Below are 26898 nucleotides of genomic sequence, written 5' to 3'. Positions count from 1 at the left end.
TGAGCACTGTAAGATATTTTTTCCCCCTTTAAAAAGAAATCTATAAATTGCATCGTGTTCCCTTCCTTTCTCTTCCCAGCTGCCTGGCTGACTTCATGTTCCATGGGCTTTTCAATGAAACCCAGATTCCAGGCTGACCTGAGATGGGGTTTGATGTGAGGGGTAATTATTGAAAGAGGTGGGGGTGATCCATATAATAAATACCTCCTACATTTTAAGTAAAAGTGATCTGAGGATAATGCTGACCATTCTGCTGTGGGGGAGGGGGAGGGCAGAAGTGGGGGTGCTCCCAGGAGGAGAGCAGACCTCCTCAGGAAGAGCCAGCCCGAGGACCACTTCTGCACGGGGCGGCTTTGCCGTCCTGGGTGTCAAGGACCCTCGGCCCCTCTCTTGGAAATCCCTTCCTCAGGGAACATTTTATCTTGTTAGTTTTTGCCGATTCTTGAGAAATTTTCTTTGGGGCTCAAAATGCTTTCTCTTGATAATATGTCTCAGGTGGATTTAAGTTTGCAGCTCTTACATCAGGATTTAACTTTGACTTGACTTGTGGGAGAAGGAAAATATCTCATGTATTGTTTCAGTAGATGTTCTAATGTGGCACTGCCTGACAAGTTTCTTCATTCAGTTATTCAGGAAATATTTACTGTGTGCATATTATGTGCAGGTCACTGGGCTGATTATAATGGTGAACAAGCTAGGAAGAGTGCCTGGCCTGGCAGCGTTGGTGGGACTGTGATGGAGATGGTTGCTTAAATGGACAAGGACCCCACAGCATAATAAAGATGCTGTGCTCTGGGAATCTGTTCCGGGGGCATGGAGGACTTCCTGGAGGAGGTGATGTTTCAGCTGAGACCTGGAGGATGAGTAGGAGTTTGCCAGACAAAGAAGGGAGGGAAAGGTGTTGCAGGCAGAGAGAAGAGCATGTATGAAGGTTTGGCCTCTGGACAGGAGTCATGGAGGGAGACTCAGCTTTTTCCTGCCCTCTGCTGAGACAGGGATCTCTAGATAGCCCTGGTTCTTGGTGCTCTGAAAGTTGGAGGGCAGGACCCAATACCAGGAAGGAGATAAAAAATTGCATGCACTCACGGAGGAAATATTCTGCTGTGTCAGCTTCGTAATCTGCATCCTCTGGGAAGTGATCGATTTGCTTGCAGAGACCTTTGAAGTTTCCTGGAAAACAGGGGAGAAAGGCCGCATGAGACATCATTGTTCCCAGGGGCTCAGTGCTCACTGGTGTCTTCCTGACTTCTCACTCTTCTGAAGCTGGCACAGCCCTCTCCCTTGCCCCTGAAGGAAGGCATCGCTTTGTCTGTTTGGACATCCCCTTGGTGAATCAATAGCCCACCCCCAACCCCCCGCGTGGTATTGAGTGGTATTGCGGAGAGGATCTAAGGCCTAAGACTTCAAAACCAGCCTTCTGTCCCAGCACCAAGGCTTCTGAGGATTAGCTGAAGCTTGGCGGGTAGTGGAGGTTTGATTTGGGGGCTGAGGAGGCCGATGAACTGTGTGGGTGCATCTGCCTCTGTGCCCCAGCTTGGCTGGAGTCACCTCCCATTTTACATGAGAGAAAGCAGATGACTTTCCAAAGAAGGCAGACGGCAGACTGATGCTGACAAACATTCCTACAGCACTTGAGTTGAACTTGCAAAGCACCTTCCCATCTGCAGTGGCATGGAATTCACTACACCCAGCCCCCAACAGCTCTGGGGGGTGAGCCCCCACTGGGGGCTGGGCCCTCTGCCAGGCTTTTGAACTAGGACCCATGTTGCCTTTTCCACAGGTTTGTAAGGGGATATTATCATCCCCATTTTTCAGATGAAGATACTGAGGCTCAAGGGAGGTAAATGACTGATGAAGCACTTGCACCTAAGAAATGATGGACTCAAGGCTTTTGACTCTAAATACTTGCCTGGTGAGAAGCTGAGAGATGGCTCAGTGAATACCCCAACCCAGGGCCACAGCCGGCCCTCACCAACGGCCAGCGAGTGAGTGAACCGTGCAATGCAATCTTCATCAAGACAGATGTGCAGAAGAAAATTTACAATCATGTCCGCTGCAGGACAGCAGGGACTTTTGTCTGTGTCACCATCGTGTCCCCAGCGCCAACACAGGTACGACAAACGTTGGCTCACTGTCCCTGAGTGAATGAATAATTGGAGCTGTGCTGGGAGATACAGTGCAGGGGGTGAGAGGCAGGTTTGAGAGCTGGACCTCTTGCGTCCAGCTCAGCCTCACTGAGATGCCTCAGTTTCCTCATCTGACAGTGTCCATCACGGGGATTCTGCCTTTGCCGAATGTCACGGGGGTTCAATGAGTTGACACATAGAAAGTGCTCAGAACAGTACCTGGCACATGGGTGGGCATGCTCGGGGGCATTGCTGTGAGAGAAATGGACTTTGACACCATTCCACCACTGACAGTGGGAATTTTCTGTGACAGTAGCTAACGTAACCTAATTAATACAGTCCTCAATACGTGTTAGCCATTTATTTTCTTATAGCATCCTGAGCCTCCCTGTCCCATAAAGTAGGTTTTAGTATGTCCTCCAGACAAAATTCAGGAATTGTAAGGAATTGTCATGTAGATATATTACATACACCTACACATGTAAGATACAAGTGCACTTACATAAAGATAAGTATTTGAGGTGTTTCTAGCGATTGTTATATGCTACGTTACAGAGAAGATGGTTGACCAACCCCCCGTCCCCACTCACTATCTCTGTACCAAATTCACCTCCTTTCCTGATTTCTGCAAGATGACTCCCCAGAGCATACTGGGACTTCTGGTAACCCCACGGAAGCTCTGTGGGGTCCCAAGAGCCCAGCGTTTCACCAAAATGTTCCCATGGGGCAGGTCTCTTCTCTGAGTGTTCCGGGCAATCCCTCTTCTTGCTCACCACCCCCTACCTGGTTGTCTCCCCGCTTCTCTGTCATCCCGAGTACATCTCCCCTCTGCCCTCAAACCTTCCCCTAGTAGCTTATCCCCTTTCCAACCACACACCCCTTTCTCCTGAGAGGGGCCTTCATACCGGCTGCTAAGAGGATGTAATACCCTCACTATTATTCAAGTTACAAATCAGTGTGTTTGACAAACACTTTGCAAAGCACTTTCATTTTCTCTCAGTTCAATCGGACAAATATTCCATCAGTGCCAACTCGGTGCCAGGCGTCTTTATAAGGAATCCTGCAGGAAGTGAGGTGTGGGGAGTGGTCCCCATGTGCCCCACGGCTCCTCACAGATCGGGGCCAGTGCTCACCCCCAAGCCGGGCTCGCAGGTGGCGTCACCACACTGCCCTTCTAGGGGCCTCGCACCCTTGCAGCCTGGCCGCGCCTCTGCACAAGCCTTCGTCTCAGCCATCCTTGGACTGACTGTTGGTTCCCAGCACAGCGCGTGGCACGGAGAGGCTGTGTGAAATAGTCAGCTGCCCAGACTCGCCTGTGAGGTCCAGACTTGGGTATTCAACATGCCTGGCGGATGTTTGCAAGGCACCGTATGTCCAGCAGGTCCAAACCTGAACCCATGATCTTGCCCTCAAGCCTGGTCTTCTGGACACACCAACTAGCTCAGTGAGTGCCTCTGCACCAGTCCCCGGGGCAGGTCTGAGCCCAGGCATCTCCTCACTGCAGCTTCCGTCCGTCATGACGTCCTGCTGTATTAGCGCCTCAGTATCTCTCCAACGCATCGATTTCTCTCCATTGATAGCATCTCCCTCCTCCAGGCCCCCGTCCTTGCTTCCCTGGAGGACTGCAGGATCTCCCACGGGTCGTCTTATACCCTTTCTTATCCCTGTCTATAGACTTATCATAGTGATCCTTGGAAAATGCAAATCTGATCAAGCCACCTCCAGCTTAAAACACTCATCTGCTTCCCAGTGCTTGGAGGGCAAAGCTCAGCACCTTTAACAGGGCCTGACCCTGACCTCTGCCTGGTCTCACCTCCCACGCAGCCTCTCTGTGCACTTGCCATCTCAGCCTCCTTCCTGCATGCTCCTTCCTACCACAGGATCTTTGCACATGCTGGCCTGGCTGCCTGAGCCCCCGCCACATCCTTTGTTGTCTCTTCCCTCTGCCTCCCTCTGCCTCCCTGCACTGTGCTAGTGGGTGTCTACTACTGTGCCGGCTGTTCTGTGTGGGGGGAGATGGTAAGTCATGAGCTTTGCTGGTGGGAATGTTCCAGTAGACAGGGAAGAATTGATGACCTAGAGAGAGGAGGGAGCAAGGTAGGTGCACCGTGAGAGGGGAGGAGGTCCAGGACACAAATCCGAGGGTGGCCTTTGGTGGGGTGGATGGGGCATCCACTGCACCAGGAGGGAAGGAGACACTGATGGGTGCAGGTGCAGGGCTGCGTAGACATGGCGGGAGCTTGTGACACTTCTCTTCTGGTTGCTTCTGTTTTCTTGATGAAATGGGAGGCAGGATCATCAACTGAGAATGAGGAAGGGGAGGCAGGGTTGGAGATTTGAGGAAGGAGTAAGGGAGTCAGATTTTTCTCCACGAGAGTGGGAGAGAGGATGGACCAAGCTCAAGACGTGGAGTATGTGTGTCAGTGGCTTCAAGGACCCTCTTGAAATGTGGTCGTTTTCTCTGGCCGCCCAGCCACGTAGGGTGTCGCTGCAGTTTACCTAGCTGGAAGGTGGCCTTGACCGAGGATGGTGTCTGTGAGATGAGCGCCAGGAGGTAGGGTGGGAAGGGAGTGATAATGCAGATGGACCCGACTCTCAGCTGGGTGAAGTGGGCTGTGGAAAGGTGGTACATGAATGCATTGGAAGCCCAGGGTGGGAGTCAAAGAATTGTTGAAGTCAGGGGCTCACAGGAATGAGCTGGAAGGGTGGGGCATGGGAGTCAGAGTGGATGCAAAAGACTGAGGTTGTGGAGTGTGGTTATTTGGTAATGTCAGGGTCAAGGGTAAGCCCATGCGCTGGGGGGCTCAGGCTGCAAGGAGGTAGGGATGGCATTCAAAGTATTTGGCAACTGGAATCTCACGCCAATTAATACTGGGGCTGCCCAAAGCATGTATGCACATGACTCGTATTCATCTTTTGTTATCGGTATATATTGAGTATTACAATTTTAAAACAGTTTTTTCCTTTTAAAAAATGTGTATACATTTTTTGGGCACCCTCTGTAAATAAGACAAAGCTAAACGTTCACTTTTATTTTCTATATATATCAAGTATATATTATGAAACTCCTTACTAAGTTAAAAGTTGCAGTGAAAATGATTCATCAAATTATTCTAATAGGCCCAAATTATTGGTTGGTTTTTAGAAGTTCTTGGTGTGCGCTTTCGACGATGAGGCTCTTACAAGCTAAATGACGGCCCTTCTGGATCACGACTTGACACAGAGAACCACACCAGATGCTTCCAGCCCTTCTCTGCTAGAGGAAGAGTCATTCCATCTCCGTGAGTCCAGAATTTTCTCCTAAGCTTTCTGACACCGGTCTGCTGGAGGACTTCTCCACGAAAGTAGCCCTCCCTCCTCAGGCACCCAGGAGGGGGGGATTGATGGTGCTCAGGGTGGTGGAGTGGGGTGGTGGCGATGGGGGGGTGGAAACCTCAAAGATGGTGCTCTCACGGGCAGGGCTGTGAGCACAGCCTGGCTCGGCTACTCGGGAAGGTTCTGTGCTTGGGCCCTTGCGCTTCTCCCGCGGAGCCAGACTGTCTGGGCCGGGCCTCAGGGAGCTGGAGGGCCTGAGGCCCAGAGCTCACCCCTCCACCACCCTTGGGGAGGAGTCAGAGTCTCAGTCCCAGCACCCCCTTTCTCTGCCTGTCATGACCCAGGAGCCACCCCTGCCCAGCCCTCTTCTTCCCACGTCACGGGGCTGATGGGTTCGGCAGGATTTCAGTATTTAACAGCCAGCCGGACAGGACTCGTATCTCCTGGCTGAGGCAGGGGCAAGGCCAGGTGCCGGAGGACTGTCCGTGTGATAGTGAAATCTCCAGGAGGACCGGCCTACAGGAGAAAGCTAACTGGTGGTGGTGGGGGGTGCTCCGAGGGAAGGGCGGCCTGAGGACTCAGGGAGAGAAGACTGGTGACTTTCAAACAGGCAGGGAATTAAGTGGAGAGGCTGAGCCATGGTGGGGACACAGCAGTGAGCAGCAGGGAGGGGCCTACCACCTCCAGGCCCAGGGGTGTGGGGAATGAAACACCCCCATGTGAGGGATTGCAGGGGAGAGCCGACGTTCCGTCCGAACAACAAGAGAAGTTGAGAATAGGGGGGATTTTGCTGACATCGGGACAAAATTCCAGAGAGTCCAGGGCAAGGATTGGGGGATTTGGGGGAGTTGGAGATTGCGTCAGCTTAGGGGGTGATCAGAGCCCCGAGGGGCAAATGATCAGTGCTGAGCGATGACCAAGGTAAATTGGGTCCCAGGCCGTGAGCGTCAGGGATTGGTCCTGCCGGTCTCCAAAGCTCATGGTGGCGAAGCAGCCGTGAAGGCTGATGTGTGCGGGATCCCAGAGCACTTGGAGTTCTGCGGCCCTGGACTCCGTCTCTGCGCTGCGCTGAGGAGGCTCGGGTCTGGGCAGTGGCACCAGCAGCGTTCGATCACCTCCGGGGGAATTTAAATTTGGTGGAACATCTGGGGCAGCAGACATCACTCCAGGCAGCGAAGCATCATGCGCTCTGCTTGTCCTGACGCCATTCTAGGGTTCTGCTCTGTTGCTTTCTGGTTGGTGGTCATCAAGGCGGGGGTTCTATGGCTTCAGGCAAAGATGGATCCAGGTGCTCAGCAATCCGGTGTCGGCTTTCCTCTCAGTTAGCTTCGCTCTTAGGCTGGCTCTCTCCCCAAGGTACAGATGAGGGCTGACTAAGTGCCTGGCCCTGGGGAGGTGGAAGGAAATCTAACCGGATCCCCACCTTCCAGGGGCTCACAGTCTGCGTGGGGGGAGCCAGAAAGCACAGAATGTAATGTCTGACACACTCTGTGTATATTGGAGGGATAGACAAGCCCTATGGGAACAGAGCTGTTCAGCTCGCATTTATGTAGCACTGACTGTATGCCGTGCTGCCTGTGCAACCTGCTGGAGACGCAGAGGAGAACATGCACTTTGTGTCCCCACAGAACTTGCCGTCCATGGTGGGTGACAGAACACAATGCTGTGATGTAGCAGGATATGTGTTGTGACAGAGCAGAGCGTGTCTGGGCGCACTTAGTAGGTGCATGTCTGGGTGTGTGGGTGTGCGGGTATTCACGTAGGCCTCCTGAGGAGGCGGCCGCTGAGCTGTGGTGTGTGTGTGAGTGTGTGTGTGTGTGTGTGTGTGTGTGTGTGTGTTGAGGGTGTTGAGGAAGCAGTGGAGGGTGAGAAGGGATTCTAGGAAGAGCAAAGTCAGGGACGGGCTGGGCACACAGGGGAACAAACAGTCCCAGGCGGTCAGAGAAAGTCCCCCAGGCAGAGCTGGGGTCGGACGAAGCCTGGAGGCCGTGGAGTGCTAGAGCTGCCTGCGCGGCTCACGGCAGAGGCTGCTGGTGTCTCTTCCTAATACACACGAGAAGCTGAAATCAGCCACAGTAGGGGTATTTGTTCCACAGCAATTGGCAAATAGTGCCACTCAAGGTCCCTTTCCCGCCCAGAGAGCCGGCACCCCACGGCACCACACATCCCGTGTGAGGGGTCGGCTGTTGCAAAGACATGACATCCTCGTGGGATTGGAGATTTCCAAAAACGTTGTCCCGTTTAGAGGGTGGTATGGGTGAGAGTGAGGGCAGGAGATGGCTGGAGGGGGGCAGGCGGCAGACCCCACGGGGGTCTCACCACCCACTCCCCCATAGGCATTGGCTTTGAGCTTTTGGAGGATGAGGAGAGAGTGGAGGGGAGACTCGCCCACCATGAACTATAAGTGATTGTTCCACCAAGGGGCCCACCAACCAAAAGAATGTCTGCTGCGCCCCCCACCCCAAAGGGCAGCCGCGCCGTGCCAACCCCAGAGCTGAGTGACTTCAGGCCAAGTCAAGACAGAAAGGCCAACGGCTGTGCCTAAGGCTGCCACAGCTCTGCCTCCAGTAATTCACTGTCTCCGACTAGAAATTTCAGCTCGCAGGTATTAAGTAGTTTAAAAGGAGGTTTCGTCAGCTTTGTGAAAAGCACATTGATATCTCACAACACCAACTGCTGTCTCAGGTCTTTGAGATACAATAAGCTCTTCATAAACCTGGTCATTAGGGCTGCACAGACGCTGTTTTGTTTTCCACATGCTCACGAGGAGCCGTGAGAGCGGCACGGGAGCCCGAGGGCGCACGGATAGCTGGGCTGAGGCATGGGGAGGAGGCTGGCCAAGCCATTTTTTAAGTGAAGCAAATGAAGGGTTTGGTGGGAGCCGCTCTCTCTGTGTTTTAAACCTTTTCTGCTCCTGGCTCCTTGCTTTGCCGGCACTTCCCTCCCCGACGGCAGGGATTCAGGAGACCTCGGACAGGGGGGTGATGCCTGGGGTTCTCCTGGAACCCCAGCCCCCAGCACAGCGTTGCCACCAGTCAGTGCTGGAGCCTGTGTGGTCCGCTCATTTGCGCGTTTGTTCATGTGTTCGTGTATTCATTCATTCATTCATTCATTCATCCGATGGTTTAGGACGCGTGCTGGGAGCCAGGTCCTGTGCCGTCACTGGGCACGGTCGGAATGGAGTGAGAAGTCTGCTGTGGCTGTCAGCCTTCCTGTTCCGAGTCTGCCTGCCCTTTCATTTGCCCGGACCGCTCCCCTCCCAGAAGTCCTGACCCCCAAATGAGCACCTGCTCACACAATGTCCAGCAGTACCCTGTCCTCTTGCTTTTCAGCCTTCTCTTCACAGCTGCCTCTTTAGTTCCTCCCAGGTGGTGTGGGGGAGAGATTGGATTCCAGGATCAGAACGTTCCAGCATCTAAGCCTGGCCCTGCTAGCTATTAGCTGTGTGGCTGTGAACAAATTATGTGACCTCTCTGTGCCTCAGTTTCCTTAGCTGTGAAAAAGGGATATTTATCCCTGCTCTGTGGGGGGATTCTGAGGACCCAACAAGGTGACAAATGTGAAGACCCCTAGTACAGTTCCTGACCCAGAGCAGGCGCTGCATGAATGTACTCCTTCCTTCTGTTTTTTCTTCAAATGACACCTCTTTCTGGAGGCCTTTCTTGATTGCGCTCAGCTGGATTCACTCTTTCCCTCCCATGGCTCCATGCGGTGCTTCTAGATTTTAAATCGTACAAGAGTCCCCTGGGGGTCATGTTGTGCCAGATTCTGACTCAGTGGGGATGGGTGGGGCCTGAGACTCTGCATTTCCCAGCGTGCCCGGGCAGTGCCTGTGGAGCGCATTCTCGGCTGCACTTTGTATCTGCTTTGATCATATTCCGTGTGGTGGCATCATTGCTTGGGAACAAATAGCTGCAAGTCTAAAGTCCTTAGGGCAGAAGTTCTTCTAGAGAGTTCCCTGAATATACAGTGTTTCCCCTGGTTCTAAGACGCACACATGCACATTTCAGTGTTTTTGAAATTAGGATATGTCTTATCATTGATGGGTTCCTTTACTCTTTTCTCCTGAAAAATCATTATTACATTGATGGTGTGTCTTAAAATTAATGATGATGGCTAATTAATGTTTATTGAACAAATGAATGAGTCTGTGTGTGCATGTGTGCGTGTGTGTGTGTAGGGAATATACTACACATCCCATTCTCCTAAACAGATGAACGTTATGTCGACTATTAAAACCCCCAAGACACCAGGATATTTTGTACCTCTCTTATTAAAAGTCTGTTTGACAGCATCAAAATATGTGTAAGCCCGACACCCCAGCCATTTCTCTTAGAAGTGTGCCTTGGAGGGACAATTGCATGCAAACACAAGGAGATGGGCACAGAACGTTTGCAATAGCACTGCTCGTAAGAGCCCGACACTGGGAATAAGCCACATTTCTGTTGTCAGAAGGGTGGTAGTACCTTGGGGTATGTTACCACAGGGGACTGGTACACAGCAGGGGGTGTGACTGGACGGCAGCTACCCAGGGCGGCACAGGTGAGCCCCACAAACCTAATACTGAACATAAAAATCAAGCCACGGGAAAATCCATATGGTATGATTCCATTTTCACAAAGTTAAAAACTTGTACAAACAGACCACAGATTGCGTAGGAATACACATGTATGTCATGAAACTATAAAGTCAAGCAAGGGGATGATGATAAACACAGAATTCAAGATGGTGTTTGACCCGCCATGGAGGAGGGTAAGGGTGGTGGCAAGGAGGATACAGGATGGCTTTACTGTCCTGGAAATTCTCTATTTCTTAACCTGATGGTGAGTTCATTTTATTGTCATTTTATTGTGCTCATTTTATTGTTATTCTCTATACCTTGCTATGGCAGAGCCTGTTGGCTGTTTTCTAGTATCCTGTTCTCTCCATCTTCCCAGGTTTTGCCTGGACATACCGCTTCCCAGAATAGAGACTTTAGTTCCTAGCCTCTCTTGCAGCTAGAGGTGGCCATGTGACGAAGTTCTGACCAATGGGATGTAAGTGGAAGTGGTGGTAGCAACTTCTGAGAAATGCCCTTCCTGGGATGTGCCTTTCTCAGCCCTTTCCTTTTGGTACATGGAGTATGGAGCGCTGGTTTTCATCTTGAACCATGACACAACCTTGAGAATGGAGAGCTGCATGATGGTAGAATAAGCTAAAGGCATCTGGGCCACGCCACCACGGGGTCCTACCAACACTGGACATCTTATCTCCAGAGTTGTGCAATGGGAGGGAAGTAAACAATCTTTTTTACGCACCACAATGTGACTGAAAGCCTATTCCTGCTGAGGTTAAGGGCCCTCCGCACAGGTAATAAGCCATCCGAAAACAATCCATGAAGTAGACCTGTAGGTTTGGTAGTTGTCATATACCATGAAGTAACCTTCCCAAAATACAGTGTAATGAATTCAACTCCTACTATTAGAGAGGCAGCAAAGGGTAGTGGTTAGCCTCCGAGTCTGGAGGCAGGCCATCTGGGTTCATATCCCAGTTATACCATGGAACTTCTCTGAACCTCAGTCTTCTTATCTGTAAAATGGGGAGACCGTAAGGCCCGTCTCATAGGGTTTTGAGAATTGCATGAAGTACTGCATTGAGAGGGATTGGCATGGTTCTTGGCACCTGGTAAGAGCTTGATAAATGGTAGGTGCTGTTTCCCGTTGCTAGGCCCCTTGCTGAGGGGTGCAGATGGGTCAGTCACACACAGATCCTGCCCTCAAGAAGCTCACAGACTAGTCAGAGAATGGCGATTACGCTCTGATGTGTCAAGAGAGCTCCCCGGTGGAGACATGCCCAGGGAGTACAGGAACCCGATGCACTCAGATCCTATGACACAGGACTGTTCAAATGACTCTGTCAACCCCTGAGCCCCAGGAGTAGGCAGATAATGAATAAATACTGTCATCTGCCAACAGCTCTACATTCATCTTGAGAAGCCTTGTGGTGGAATGGAAAGATGGCTGTGCCACTTAGTGAGACAGCTCCCTCGGAGCCCTCTTTCTGCAATTTATTAACCATGTGATCTTGAGCAAGTCATTCACTTTTCGACTCATTCAGTATTTCAGCTGGTCCTCACACCGTGACAGAGTGCCTACTGGGCATGCTGGTTGGACTGGGCACTGCTGTAGGGAGCAGATTAATGCCACAGGGTTCCCATCGCTAGGGACTATGAGTCTAGGAGACTCCTGGACAAATAATTAAATGATATGACCCGGAATGAAAACAACGGCAAGGGCAGGGAGAGCAATGGCTGGCTCCTTGGAGGCTGCCATGGGCCAGGCATTGGGCTAGGCACTTTAGTTCAAGCCTCATAAACCTTTAATTATTTTCTCCCCTTAAAGGTATGGAAATGGAGGCATAGAGAGGTGAAGGAATGCATCTAAGGATTCGCTGGCAGTGTGAGCAAAGGAGCTGGGATGTGACCCCAAGCAGGGTGGTCTGGGTGTCCGCTATGCTCTGGGATGACTGCAGAGCACAGGACACCGGAGGGCTGGCGGGAGGGTGCATGGCTCAGTCTGGGTGGCGGAGGTTGGCCAGAACGCCTTCCCAGAAGCCCCATCTCAGAGGAGCTGCGAAGGATAAGGAGAAATTGGCAGGTGAAGGGAGGGCAGGGAGGTGCTAGGGAGACAAGCTAGGGTTCACCAGGGAGGGAGGACGGGGTCCTGAGGCCGAGAGTGTGGGTCTGTCTGCAGGACAGATGGTCGGTGTGGATGTGTGTGTGTATATGTGCGTGTGCGTGTGTGTATATGTGTGTGCGTGCGTGTGCATTGTGTATGTGTGCGTGTGCATGTGCGTGCGTGTAACCAGTCAGGAGAGACAGTAGCCACGCTCAGATTATTCAGGGCCTAATAAGCCATTCACAGTATGAACTTAGGAGTAGTGGGGAGCCACCGAGGGCTTTTAAGCAGGAGGTAAACGTGGCCGGACTTGTGCTTTAGGACGATGGCCCTGGTGGCCGAGTGAGGAGTGGCCGGCAAGGGCAAGGCTGGAAGCCCAGTCAGAGCCACCAGGGTCTCTTGCCTGGCCCACGGTGACAGGAGTCGTCCAGGCGAGAGATGGACATGGCATGGCAGGGTGGGGACAGTGAGGGTGGAGAGAAGTGGATGGATATGAAGTCAATTGAGAGCATTTATCTGTAAAATGGGGAAATGGGCCAGCCCTGCTTCCCTGATGGTACAATTGAATAGATGAAATGAGAGGTAACAAACCCACTTGGTAAATTGTAAAACCCTGTGCAGAGGTGCAGGCTGATTAGCGCCGCCATCCTTTCGTTAATGAGACTGGGCCAGACATACAACTCTCCCTCCATATGTATACTTTCCACATCCTGGATAAATTGCTGCTCTGACACTTACTAGTGTGGGACCTGGGGCAGGTCGCTTTCCCTCTCTACGCTTTGATCTTCTCCTTTGTAAATGGGAGTAAGGTTGTTGTAAAAATGAGCAAGCTAGTGCACATGCCCACCACGTAATAAATGCTAGGGAAATAAACATGTCTACAGAGATAGCTTCTCTTCTGCTACTCCACGCACAAAGATCACGGGGCCTGGCTGCTAAGACGTGTCCCACAGACATTGTCATCCGAGGGACACTCCTTCCTGCTAGCATGTCGTTAAGGTCTCCAATATGGTGCCCAGATTCCATCATGGAATGAGCAAATGCCAGCGACCTTTCTGGCTTTGCAAAATCCACCTTAATTTTCTCCCCATTCATTTTCCCCAACCCCCTTTGGTTCATTTTCATCTGCTTAAGCACATTCCATTTCAGGGCAGAGATCCAGGCCAAAGTGGTCAAATGCCACCTACATCACGGACCCACAGGATGGAAATGTTTCATGTGACAAGGACCCATCTAACCACACTCTTGTTTCCAAGCCAAACACATTCCCTTGCTCAGAAATCTTCAAGACTCTCATTGCCTGCAGCACAAAGAGCAGATGTCTCAAGAACTAGATATTTGCAGCCATGTCTGCTTGGGCCCAGAGCTTCCTGCCTTATTTGCTCTGACTCTTCTCTCCCAGCTGCTCTGGTCCCCGAAAAGCATTTGCCTGTTGCCCATGCGTCACTTTTGCTTACACTTTCCTCTTAGCCAAATCAATCTCTCCCCTCTTTTCCACCTAAAATGATGCCCATTTTACTGTAGAGGGAGGGCTCGGAGCCACGGGTGGGAATCTACAGGCAGGGCCAGAATGAGGGGAGACGCCTAGCATCTGAGGCCAAGGAGGCACTCACTCTCAGGGTTGCACGGGTGCGGGGAGCTCCTCGCCCCCCGCCTGGCCCTCTGAAGGGGAGAGTGAGATGTCAGGTCGGTACCTGAGCGAGCATTGTGGTTTTCCAAGCTGCCTCCCAAGGTACTGAGCTCCCTGTCACGGGAAGGGTTCGTGCAGACGGTGACCAGCTGCCTTTGAAGGATGCGGAAGAGGGAGTTTCTGTAATATTGGGAAGTGGACTAGGTGATGCTGAGGTACCTTTCATCCCTTAGAAGTCAGGATTGAAGGAGCCCTCCCCGATCCCTGCAGCTCAGAGCAGCCTCTCCCTCCTTTCAACCCTGCTTTTACCTCCAAGATCATTCATCTGGCAATTAACCACAGATTGCCTCCTGACAGCTCTTGTATTGCTGTCTTGTCCTATTATTTCAAATTTCACCAGCTTACGTGTCATTTCCCAAATAACATTCCACGTGCATCGAGGACAAGGGTTGAACTGTATACTTTCCATTCTCTCTCTCAGGGAATGCGGGAGACTCTAATATTTATTAGAAATCCTCTCTGTGCTAATACTCTCCATCACACCTGATTTACTTGTCACATCAACTCCTTGGGTGGGTTCTGATAATGGCCCATTCTACAGATGAGGCACAAGAGGCTCATAGAGCTTGATAAATATTAGCTACTCTTTTTAACAGAAACTCAGGACTGATGCTATCAGAATACCTGGGTATGGCCTTGGGCAAATTGCTTAACCGCTCTGGGCCTCAGTTTCCTTCCTGTAAAATGGGATAATAATATTACCTATTTTCCAGGTTCTTGGGAGGTTTAAATAAGTGTATAAAACTCTTATATGTGTATAAAGCTCTTATAACAGAGCATAACGTGAGCTCTCAGTAAATATTATCTATTATTATTATTATTATTGTCATTGCTATCACAAGAGTGGCAGGCCTTGTCATATCTGGCAAAAAGAATGATCAGAATGAAAGTCTTAGTATTTCCAGGTGTTTAAAATGATCTGGACTGGTCATCTGTGTGGGAAGACAGGCCGCTCACGGTCAGAGCTTGTGGTTTCCTCAGAATTGCCCCTCTCCCCAGGAAAGAGATTCCTCCCTCAGAAGCCTTTTGCAGAAATGGAAACGTGGGTCTCCCATGAATCTAATTGGCAGGAATCAGTCCCGCCTTTAGGGAAAGTGCAGAGTTCTCAAAACCATGAAGCTGAGGGCGAGATTTGGTCTTTAATTATTGATTAATTAACTGATTAAAACACATTGGCAGCCTTCCCTGTGCTAGGCATTCTACTAGGGAAGCAGATGAAAAAGTCAGAATCTTTGCTGTGAAGTCTTCATAGTCTGAAGAAGGTGGGGGGAGGATGGAGAAATGGACACAGTGAACCCTGCCCCCCAAAAGCAGCCTGCACTCAGAGAGGAGCAGACAAGACAGCCAGGCTGCCTTCTGCCTCGCCACCACAATTCCCTGGAGGAAACGGGTTCTTGAGGGATGCGGAAAATTACTGAGAGAAGGTGCAACCAATCCAGACCGCTCAGAGAGGACAAAGACCAGGAGGGAGGTGGAGTTGGTTGTACCAGTCACAGGTGTGCATGGAAGAGATGGAGGCAAGCTCTCAGGGGCCCACGAGGCCCTGCCACCCACTGAGCAACAGTGGGCGCTGGAAAGATCTGCCCCGCCAGAACCTCGCCCACGGTCGGCTGCTAAGAGCAGCGCTTTGGTTACTTTTGGGAAGGCAAACACTGTTTGCATTTCTGTCACTTAAAACAATGTTGTGTTGTGACACTCTGGAATCTGAAGATAAATGTTTAATAAAAGGATTCAATTTGATATGATGTCAGAACTTAATTAGATCCACAATGCACAGAGGGCTTTGCAGGCCCTTCAATTAGGAGCTATTAGGGTCTTGTGTGTGAGTATGTGTGTGTCTCCAGGGGAGGCGCTGCCTGGGCAGGGATGGCACCTCCCAGCCTCGAGGCCTGCAGATTCTGGCTCACGGGCACTGCTCTGGGCAGCTCTGGTAGAGGTGATGGAGGGCCCCAGCCCACTCTGTGCTTGGAAACCTGCATTTTCTCAAACTAGGGCTTCAGCATGTGACTGTGAAACGGTACAAGAGAACCTAACCTATCCGAGGCTCAAGGCCATGAGCTCAGGTCAAATGAGGGCTACTCAGAGGAGGCCAGTCTTGGGCGGCAGAACTGCCTTTAAGCCCATGTGGCACGGCCCCCAGGGGCGTGGAAGGTCAAGGCTGCTGGAAACTGGGCTGACGTTCCACAGGTGTGTGCTAGTACAGCTACAGCAGTTGTCAAACATGGGTTGGTAAAATGACTGCTGTCCAAGTCCCCCTAAAGCCCCCTGCTCCCCGCTCCTCCGGCCTCTCTGGCCCCTTCCCTGGGATCTCCCTGCCCTCCTACCCCTCCATCCCAGCAACGAGAGGGTTGGAGCCTGACACTGGTGTCTGCAGGGTGCTGTTCCAGCACCATGGCCAGTGCCCACTCTGCCTGGTCAGGGTCTCGGCCTCAGCAGGTGTGAAAGGTGCTGTTGCCCCAATTCCAGTCTGTAAAAACAACGGCAGTCTGAGGGGCACGAAGTTATAGAACTAGAAGCATGTCAGATGCCCCTGAATTTAGGAGCCTCAGAGCTGCTTGTTATGAGTTGTTAATACTCTGAGCCTCCACTGCACATGGGGTTAGTAACACCCATGTCAGACGGCTGTTCTGAAGATCAAAGAACATGAAAAATGTGGGTGGTTCCAGGGCGTAATGATTAGCACTTTAGATTCAGACTTCAGCAATCCAAGTTCAAGTATCAGTGGGACATTTTTAAAGGGGGTAGAACAGAAAGTTTAAGAGTATTATATCTGGAGCAGACAGACTTTCTAGGTTCGAATCCCACGGCCACCACCCACCTAATAACCATAAGCAAGAAATGTCGCCTCTCAGTGTCTCAGTTTCCTTAGCTGGTGAATGAGATCATAACTAGCTGCTGGGTTGTTGGAAGGATAAATAAGCTAATAGACTTAGGAGAGAATTGGGTGCATAGCAGGAATTCGATAAAATTTAGCTGTTACTATATTATTATTACGTAAAGTGTCTGGCACGTAAGAGGTGCTTCGTAAATGGTACAACTGCAACCACTTTGAGAATGGTCCTCACCAGTATTCTTCATTACTCTTATCACCCAACATTTTCCATACTGTTCTTAGTCCCCAAACCTCCTAATTGCTTGGTGGAGAGAAGGCCCATTTCATGATGTTTCATCTTCTCTGATTCCTCCCAACTGGCCAGTATCTGCCTGGTTATTTGACTAGACATATCCTCCCTCAGGGGCATAAAACACACGTCCAAACACTGTCCCCGCTCCAGCCAGGTCTCCTTGATTCTCTTTTCCCAAATGTGCCACGTCTGCCACCCTCCATTCTATGCCACCACTTGCTAGGCACCCAATACATTTTAAATCAATGAATAAATGAGGGAACCCAGACCAAGGAAGTCTTTTGTCCTGAGCTCGGGAGAGGGGGCCTTTTACCAGTGTTTTGCCAGCTGCAGACATTTCATCAGTTAAACATCCTGTTTCCATTAATACTGTGATTACCACTGTGTGTTTTGCTGATGCCAGCTGGAGAGGTACTAGTAGGGGTACACCATCATGGGGGTCCATTGCCAAATAAGTGGGAGAAAATGCTGCGTTGAATGAGGTGAAACGGGTTTCCTTACTGTAGGGCTTTTCAGAGCCTTTACTGGGCTAATTGCATTTTAAAACTCTAATGTGGAAATACAGTGCACGACCTTTCCAACAATTTATTTTACTACAGACTGTGTGTGTGTGTGTGTGTGTGTGTGTGTGTGTGTGTGTCTGTGATTCATCTCACTGAGCTACAGTCTTTGGATTATCCTTTGGGAAACACTGCAGTAAATGAATCTTGGATTTCACACCTGTATGTTTATGTAGAGCAGAGGGTAATGAAAAAGTAGGGTACAAAGGTTTCCAACACCTTTTTTTCCCTTGAGTGCTAGCGGGGGAGGCATTTTTGCACATGTCGCTACTACACCTGCTGGCCTCTGCTGTGGCCTGTGGGCATCATGTGACCCAGCAGAGCACTCTCTCTACTAATGTGCTTGCCCTCTTCCCTTGGTGCCTGGGACCCCTCCCACATCCCTACGGCCTGGTTTCCTTCTTGCTCATTTTAAGACCCCTTTGAAAGCCCCTCCTCCTCTTATTGTCCTGTAAATTTGCTGTCCTGGGGGTTCTCCCCTTGGTCCTCTTCTCTTTTCACTCTATATAAATTCCTCCGAGAATCTCATCTCACAGCTTTAATTTTCATCTACATACCGATGATCCATGAGCCTTTATCTCTAACCCAGACCTGTCTTCTTACACCGCATCCTGAATATCCCACAGATACCGGAAGCTCAATCTGAACTTGTCTACTTGCCCACATCTTCCCAGAGGCCCTCTCTTAATAAACCATGCCTTCCTCCGGCCACTTTCCCAAGCTGCAAACCTGGGTGTTAGCCTTGATTTTTCCCTCTCCGTCCCCACTCGTGTCTCATCGCCAGTGCTTTAACATGTCTTGAACTACTCACACCTTAGTCCAGACTACCACTGAATTTCCATGTGTTCCGAAAACACCATCCAACCTCCAACTGGCTTTCCTGTTTCCTTCTTACCACTTTAAATATACTGTCCACCTGCAGCCACTGTGATTCACAAAAGGTGAAACCCGGGTTGTTGTCTCTTCTCTGCTTAAAGACCCTCGATGCCTCCCATCTCTGCAGGAGAGGATCCAAACTCTTTCGCAAGGTCTGCAGGATCCATCACATGTTGCTGCCTCGCTCCCCAGCCTCATGCTCTCGAGAAGGCACAGTCCAGCCATCCTGAGCTGCCCTAAATCCCACAATCCACCATGCTGGCATCTCTCGCATTTTGTCATGTGCTCCCGGCCTGTACTTCCTCCCCCAATTCCCTGTAACCCCCCTGGCTGCCTCCCATTGGAGCTTCAGCTCTCAGTTTATGCATAATTTCCTCTAGGAAGGTTTCCTTGACGTCCGTCCCGTCTCCCACATCACCCCAAAGAATGGGCTGGCCCCTCTTCTGTTTCCCACCGCACTCCACTCTCACCCATTTTGCAACACTTCCCTCACCCTGTTGAGGTGGCCCATTGGCCTGTTTCCTTCACTAGAGTGTAAGCCTCTTGAAGAGCTGCTGTGTTTGCATCCTATCCTTAGGTACAAGGTAGCCTGCCCACCTTCTCGCATCTCCAGACATGCCCATGCACCATCTCAGCCCTTGCCAGAGAGTAGTGGGCAGGGTGCTGGGAACTGTAACACCACAGCCATTTTTCTGGCTTAGTGTAGCTGGTGAAAGGCTTGTGGAGGAAAGAGATTGCAACTATTGACTCAAATAAGGGGGGGGGGGGATTTGCTGTGGTTTGCAGTGATTAATTTGCCCACTACTGGCTGTGATATGAATTGGCAGTTCTGACATACGGCCTGGACCTACTGCACAGGAGGTGGTGAGCTTCGGAGCCTGGAGGCAGAACAGAGTTCTTTCCTAGCTTCTCTCGCGCATTCCCTCACCTCCTGAGCAGTTACAGACTGGCAGCAAGGGCTGTGGTCACCAGGCGCTGTGACTTTCTGTCTCGCTCACTAGAGGATTGTGGCCATTGGAGCAGGGGCTGGCTATGTGTGTTATTTGCAGTGTCCCCCAACACCCGGCAAGGGCCTTGGCTTAACACCAGATGTTCGGTGAATGTCCAGGGAATGAATGAATTGAATGAATACGTTCCCAGCCATATGCCCACTGCAGCATAAAAGGAAGGCCCCATCGGATTGGTTAGGAGGGAAAGTGTGAGCACAAAATTTGTGGTGATTGGCTGGAGTCCCACATAGAGAAGACCAGTGAGCAAACTGCGTGAACTGCTGTCCACTGTATACCTTTCGTGTATCTCATAGTTATCACACCGACAGGGCCCCAGCGGGTTTCGTCTGTAACGACTGCTACGCTCAGCTCTCCCTCTCTCCCATTTCCTCTGCTCTAGCCACACTAGCTCCCTAGCTTGTCCTTAAACACACCGAGAAGGCTTCCCCTTCAGGGCTCCCTGCCTGAAGTGCCCCTGCCCTCCATTCACACACTGCGCCTCTCACTTCATTCAGGTCTCTGATCACAAATCATCTGACTGTCATCCTCTGTTCCCTTAGCTGGATTTATTTTTCTTGTTTCCTCACTAGCAGATGTGCAATTGTGTTTTTATTTGCTTATGTTTACTCGTCTTCTCCCTCATTAGAAAGGAAGATCCACAGCAGAGCTTTGCTCTATTCACTGATGCAGCCTCTGTGTTTAAAACAGTGCCTGGCACATAGCAGGTACTCAATAAATACTGTGGGTTATGTTAATAAATCTTTGCGTGCTCTGATTTAGCCTTCTGCTTTCTAAAGAAATAATGTCACAATAATTATCAGTTAAAAAAAAAAAAGCTTTCTGGCCTACTGCATTTAAAGGTAAGAAAGTGTATTTATGTTCACCCCCCCCCATTTATTTCTTTCCACTACCAGGGCGGTGGGTAGAACTTTCATTTATCATTGTTTTAAACCCAGGGCTCACAAACATAAAGTCATTTGCCCCAAAGACCCCAAATCTGGTATTCCCTGAATGACAATGTCCTCGAGTTACTTAACCTCTTGTTGCCTTGGTTTCCTCATCTGTGATACGGAGATAAGAAAAGAATATGCCTCATAGAGTTGCTGTGAAGGAGTTAATTTGGTTAAGTGCTTAGAGAAGTGCCTGGCGTATTGAAAACTCTAAATGCTAGTTATTATCGTTGAGTCATTTTAATATTGAATTTTTATTGAAATTCTCCCTTATTAGAATTCCATCCTTGAAGTTCTGATGTATTTTTCATGCTGTTGCATTGTAGGTAAGATTTATATTACATAATATCTTTCACTATTGAGCTTTATCCTGGTAGACTTGCACCATATAGAGTACAGCCTTATGAGTCACTGGATTTTATTGTCTCCGGTTGTTCATGCCGCTCTGTGTTCCCAATGAGAATGAAAGTCCCTGAAGATTAGAGAGTACAATGAGGTGTGATCAAAAAATACGGTGAATCTTAAAAAAATTTATTATAGTAAAAGACACATTGCCATTAATCCCTCTCAAACTACACCCCCTCACTTCAAACACACTTATCCCATCGTTCCTGCCACTTTCTGAAGCAGTTCTGGAAGTCCTCTTTCATGAGTGTTTTTAGTTGCGCTGTCATGGCTGCCTCGATGTCCTGAATCATTTTGACTTTGGGGAAGAGCCAGAAGTCTCACGGTGCCAGATCCAGTGAATAAGGTGGATGAGGACACACTGTAATGTTTTTATTTGATAGAAATGGCCATACCAGTAGCGATGTGCGACACGGAGGGTTGTCATAATGGAGGGTGATTTACGGCACACTTTAAAACACACCTTCTCTCAACCGTAGCTCACACCCGATTAACTGCTCCGAACAAGTTGAAACTTGTCACACACTGTTAGTAAGGTTTGATGCGCCACTTCCCGTATTGAAGATTCCTGCCTTTCTGTTGGATGGCACTCAGCATCAGCATTCACCATAGGTTTTGATCACAACAGAAAGGCTCTGTGTCACACATCGCTTCTGGTACAGCAATTTCTGTCAAATAAAACATTACAGTGTGTCCTCATCCACCCTATTCACTTGATCTGGCACCGTGCGACTTCTGACTCTTCCCCAAAGTCAAAATGACCATGAAAAGTAAACGTTTTGAATCAATTCAGGACATCAAGGCAGCCACAACAGCGTAACTAAAGACACTCACAAAACAGGACTTCCAGAACTGCTTCAGAAAGTGGCAAGAATGATGGGGTAACTGTGTTCAAAGTGAGGGGAGTATTTTGAGGGGGATTAATGGCAATGTGTCTTTTACTCTAACACATTTTTTAAAAATTTAAACATTTACCATATTGTTTGATCACACCTCGTGTTGCTGGTAGCAGTCTGGACAAAGCTTTGTGTTTTTCCCCTTCCTCATTTAGATGTGCAGGCCATCAGGAATTGATTTTTTTCTGTATGGTGTGAAGTAGGGGTTAAGATACATTTGTCCCCATGTGGATATCCAATTGGCACAGCTCTATTTTGTCCCGCTTGTTTGGCTCATAAGGACTCCCTGCTTGGACTGTCATCTCCCCTTTCATGGCCTTTGTGAGTCTCCCATTTTCTTCAAGGCATAGCTACAATCCCTCATCCTTTGTGACATCGTTCCTGACTAATTTATTCATTGATCGCATCATGATTTATGGATTTTCTACTCTGCATGTGGCGTTGTGCGAGGCATTGGGATGCTAGGCCCTGGGGAGAGAGTGATGAATCAGGGACCATCAAGACACGCACAGGCTAGTGGGGCCCACGGACATTGACTAAGGATGGCGCATGTGGAGGGCATTGGGAGGAGAAGTTCTGAGGATGCTGGAGACGTAACTAGGACATAACCCAGTCTGGGTGTTCAGTGACGTCCTCCCTGCGGAATCTGTGTTGAGCAGAGACCTGCAGGATGAGTAGGGACTAGCTAGGCAGACGGTGAGGAAGTGGGGAGCTCTTCCCTATCGTCCATTCTCTTAGAGCACTGGTATATTTAGTAGTCTTCATGTTTCGTGTCTTATCTACCTATCTGGATGCATGTTCCTTGGGGACTAGGAGCAGAAATTATTAAAAAAATTTGTTATGGAGCCTAGCATGGGGCTGAAAGCAACATAGGCACTCAGTGTAAGGGAGCTGATGTTAGGTAGAATGATTATGTCTAGTCATGTTGAAAAGGCTGTAGTCTGGACAGTTGCTTGGAGGTGAGACCAGAGGGAGGGGATGTGCGTGGACTTTTAGAAGCAGACAGACCCGGTACGAACCTTGGCTTTGTCACTTACCAGCCAGTTCATGTTGAGCCACTTACCCAATCAATTTGAGTTTGTTTCCTCATTCAAAAAGGATGTGTAATCATATCTACCTCATAGGCTTCTTATGAAGATAAAAGGGCGAAATCTATGAATATCCCTACCCCTGGCTCCTAGTAGGTGTTCAATAAAACATCAATCTCTTTTCTCCTCTTAAATTCAAAAGGCAGCATGGTGTGGTGGGATGCAGGTGGGCTTGGGAATCCGTCCAAAGATGGAATTCTGTCTCCATCAGTGCTCTTTTTAACATCTCCGAGCTGTTTACTCCCCTGTAGAATGGGATAATAGATCCTGCTTTTGATGATTTCTGAGAAGATTAGTTGAGATAATTGATGTCTGCCACATTCTGGGGTCTGGTCACTCTGTTAGCCATCAAACTAAGACTGAGAAGCCCTACATGTTTCAGCGCTTGCCGAGAGTATAAGCATGTCTACCTGGCCATAGTGGCTGGTCAATAAACATACGCTGAATGACCGTCTCTGCTTCTAAACGCCACCCTCGGTGGAGGTTGAGGGCAGAGGGGCAGGGGCAGGTAGTGAATTCTGAGTTGTGTGCTGGTAATACCTGGAGGTTTTTGGATGGTTCCAAGACTCTGGGTCTGGGACACTGCCAGCCTCTCCTCTGTAACTTTGCTCCCTTGGGTCTTGGAAGGACCAACCTCCCCTTTCTTCCCAAAGAGGATCCTGCTGCCATATGGCTGTATCTTCAGCTGGGCTGGAACCTGGGTGGAACCCAGAGGAAAGCAGCCAAGTGTGCCTGCAGGGGCCCCTTGGAGGCAGCTGCTCTTCTGTCACATCCCAGGTTGCAGAGGCTGCCCCAATTTGCTGCCAGGTCTGCTCACTGCTCTCCCACGAGGGACTGGCTCTCCCCTTCCTGGGGAGACAGGTGGCAGCTATATGTGCTCGGTCCCCTTCCACCTCTCTGCCTTCCCGATGCCCACCAGGATTTGCCTGCCCCTGGTTCCAAGCAACCAGACACGATTAAGCAAGAGTTGTCCCTGATGGTGGATGGGGCTGCTCTCCCTGCATATCCTTCACTTGTGAAAGAACGCTGGAAACAACCGAATAGTATGCACGTGGGGACAAAACATAGAGAAAAGGGCAAGAAATTCACTTCTAGTGAGTGCCTACTATATGCCTGGCACTTTCCATGAAAGTTCTTTGAACATTCTCACAGCCAGTTTGTGAGGCCAACGTTATCATTCCCATTCAGATGAGGAAACTGAGGCCCAGAAATGTTCAGAAGAGATTACCCAAGGTTGTGCAGTGGCGATGTGGCTGAGCCAGGACTTAAAGTAAGTTCTGTCAGGCCCTGGATTCTAGAGTTTCTCCAACTTGAGAAGTGAGGGGGTGTATTGAAAGTAGGTAATTCAGTACAGCCCTGCAGGATGACAGATTAAAAAGAACTCTGATGTTTAAAAGGCAAAGACATATCACCATGTACAGATTTCTTATGCTCACAGAATCAGAGCATATAGCTCTTCTATGACTGTAAAATATAAACAAAATCACCAAGGAAATACCGAGTTGCCATCCTAATCAAATTCAAATGATCAGCATTGATTCCCTGTGATGGCTGTTTTTCTGCTGGAGCCTCTCTCTGGAGTTCGTTGTGCCTTGGCCAGTATGTATGCGCCAGGGGATTGCTCTGCTTGTCTACGCGTACTTTCACTTTGAATTATCTCAAGACCCTCAGATACATGAAGACCGCATCCATGTCATTTGACCTCAGTTCACAGGAGCCTGTCATCCATGTTTGCTTCTGTTCTTCTCTTTAGTCTGTGACAAAATTAAGGCAGTAAATTTCCCGCCCAATGATATTACGTTTATGGTGTCAAATCAAAGTCTCAATTTATCAATGAGTTTACAAAGTGAAAGTGATATTCTGTGAGTCTGACTTTCCATCGCCGCAGACCGCGAGACGAAGTTTAGTCTTTCTAATACGAAAGATTTCAAACCGAGGGCTGATTGGTGTCACTTGAAAGTTGGAGAGACCAAAAAAAAAAAAAAAAGTTGGACACACCTGCCACTCTAGTGGCAGCTGGATACGTTTGTCAACCTGTTAAAAGTTCAGTGCTGTCGCTTGGGGTCATTGCTTTGTATAAACACAAAGGCAAGTTCGTAGGGGTCTCTACAGATCTGTAGAAGCCAGTTACGTGTAAGTGGATTTAAAAAGGTGATCATCAGCCAGAAAACACATGTAAGTGTGTGCACACACTCACAGTGCCGGGCTGTCAGGCTAGGAAGGCCCCGCTCTGGGAATCCTCCCGCCTTCCGTGACTTCGCTCAGAGCAGACCAGCGAAGATAAGCCATTGGCCACTCACCTCTCAGCGCAACTCTTCCCAATCTGTTTGCAGAGGGCAAGAGGCTCAGAGAAGTGTTTCCTTACTGGCATGAGAACTTAAGGCAGCTGGTCCTCTGGGAGGTAATTGAATGACTCTCAACCAAGTGATAGCAAAACCCTCACTCCAGAGTGAAGCTTTCAGTGTGGAGGGAGAAACGTAACCACCCAGATGCACTCGGAGAAAAAGGATCCTGCAAGTGGCCCTCCAAATGGTTTTCTCCCCCTTTCCTTCAAATAAACAGTCACCACCTAGAAAATCTCCTCTGGTCCTTTTTGCCACTTCATCTGTTCTATGATATGGTGGAATGTTTACGAGCATAAACTTAATAGTGAAGCGCCCAGATTTCAATGCCAGCAAGACCAATTACTGGCTGTGTGACCTTGGGCAGGTTATTTACCTCTCTGTGCCTCTTTCTGTTCATCTGTAAAATGGTGCTAGTGATAGTGTGTAGCCACCTCCTGGGTTTGTTAAGGAGCTCTCAGGAGGCGTGGGGTCCTGCATCATTGAGTCCAAGCGGCAATACAAGGTCACATGTGCAGTGTTCACTAGCTTCTCGCTTACATCTGGCCAGAGGCCAGCAGGAGCTCCACAGGAAGGAATATTTACGATTCAAGTCTTTTTCCTTCAAGAAGGCCTACTTGGGTTACACCTCCTCTGGGAAGCCTCCCGCATTTCCGGAAGCCCACAGTGAGAGCTGCCTGAATTCACCAAGCCTACTGCTGGCTGCTGGACTTGCCACTTCATCCAAGCCTGTCTCTTCCAGTCACACATTTTTTGTCTTTAAGAATCTGATGTCTTATGCGATAGGAGCAATTTGAGGGCAAAGATGACTCTAGTTTGTGGATTAAGCTTCGTGCCTGGATGAGTGACTAATAATAATATCGTGTAGATACTGAGCTCGTTCTTGAACCTGATAAAAGAGAAGTCAGGAGGACAGAACGAATTCCATTCCTAATACCCTTAGGTGCATTTATTTAAAAAAATCAAAGATTAAGTAGTCTGTGTGTGTGTGTGTGTGTGTGTGTGTGTGTGTGTGTGTGTGCGTGCATGTACACACACACATTCCGGGAGCCTTCCCTTTCTACCCCCTGCACCCACGGGCCCTGTGACACATGCCTGCTCTCCTCTCCCTGCAGTGCAGTTGCATTTGTCTCATGGGACAGTGTCTTACTCATTCTGGCATCGCAGAATCGAAAAGGCACTGGCAAATAATAGATGCTCCGTAACTACTTCTTGAATAGAGCTGAATTAAAAAGACCACTGGAACCTCAGCCATTTAAGACAAACTTGAATGTTTGCAAGGCAAGCCACACTGTTTTCCATCACGTTAAGTATGCACGTTGGTTCACGTATTTGCCAGTGACAACAACCGTTAAACAGCAGGTGACATTTACCGAGTACTTGCTGCTCATCCTACTTGATGCTTTAGATCTTTGATCTCATTTAACCTCCTAAACATGACGACGAAGCAGGCTCTGCTGTCACTCCCTGTTTACAGATGAGGAAATGGAAACACAGAGAATTTAGGTAACTTGTGCACGGCTGCTTAGCTGGTTGGTGGAGGAGCAGGATTCAGACTCTGCCAGTTGGCTCAACTGGCATTTCCTGAGTTCCCACTATGCACTGGGCACAGACCAGGTGTGACACAAATCACTACATCAGTAGTTTGCAATTGTCAGTGTGCCCCTAGAATGTCCTGGAGGGCTTGTTGAAACACAGACAGCTGGCCCCCAGCCCCAGAGTTTCTGATTGAGTTTGGGGTGAAGCCAGAGACTCTCTCTAATAAGTCTCCCTGACAGACTGGGGATGCGCTCTGACAGCCATTGCTCTAAATCTTAGAGCAGGACAAGCGAGTCCAGCAATAGACACAAACCACCTATGGGTGTGGCGGAGGGCCAAAC

General features: G+C 49.5%; 1 protein-coding gene across 1 annotated transcript in view; it reads right to left on the bottom strand.

Annotated features, from left to right (window-relative positions):
- CACNG2 (calcium voltage-gated channel auxiliary subunit gamma 2) overlaps nt 1-26898 on the bottom strand; it is a 110097-nt gene that overhangs the window by 14474 nt on the left and 68725 nt on the right. The window contains exon 2 of the mRNA XM_019713436.3: nt 1087-1170. Within this exon, the coding sequence (XP_019568995.1) occupies nt 1087-1170 (84 nt within the window). The remainder of the gene's footprint in view (nt 1-1086; nt 1171-26898) is intronic.

The sequence above is a fragment of the Rhinolophus sinicus genome, chromosome 1 (assembly GCF_057876585.1).
Source record: "Rhinolophus sinicus isolate RSI-liver-muscle chromosome 1, RSI-T2T, whole genome shotgun sequence".
Taxonomy (NCBI): Eukaryota; Metazoa; Chordata; class Mammalia; order Chiroptera; family Rhinolophidae; genus Rhinolophus; species Rhinolophus sinicus.
The sequence above is the reverse complement of the archived record's forward strand: the minus strand, read 5'-3'. Positions and strand labels throughout refer to the sequence as shown.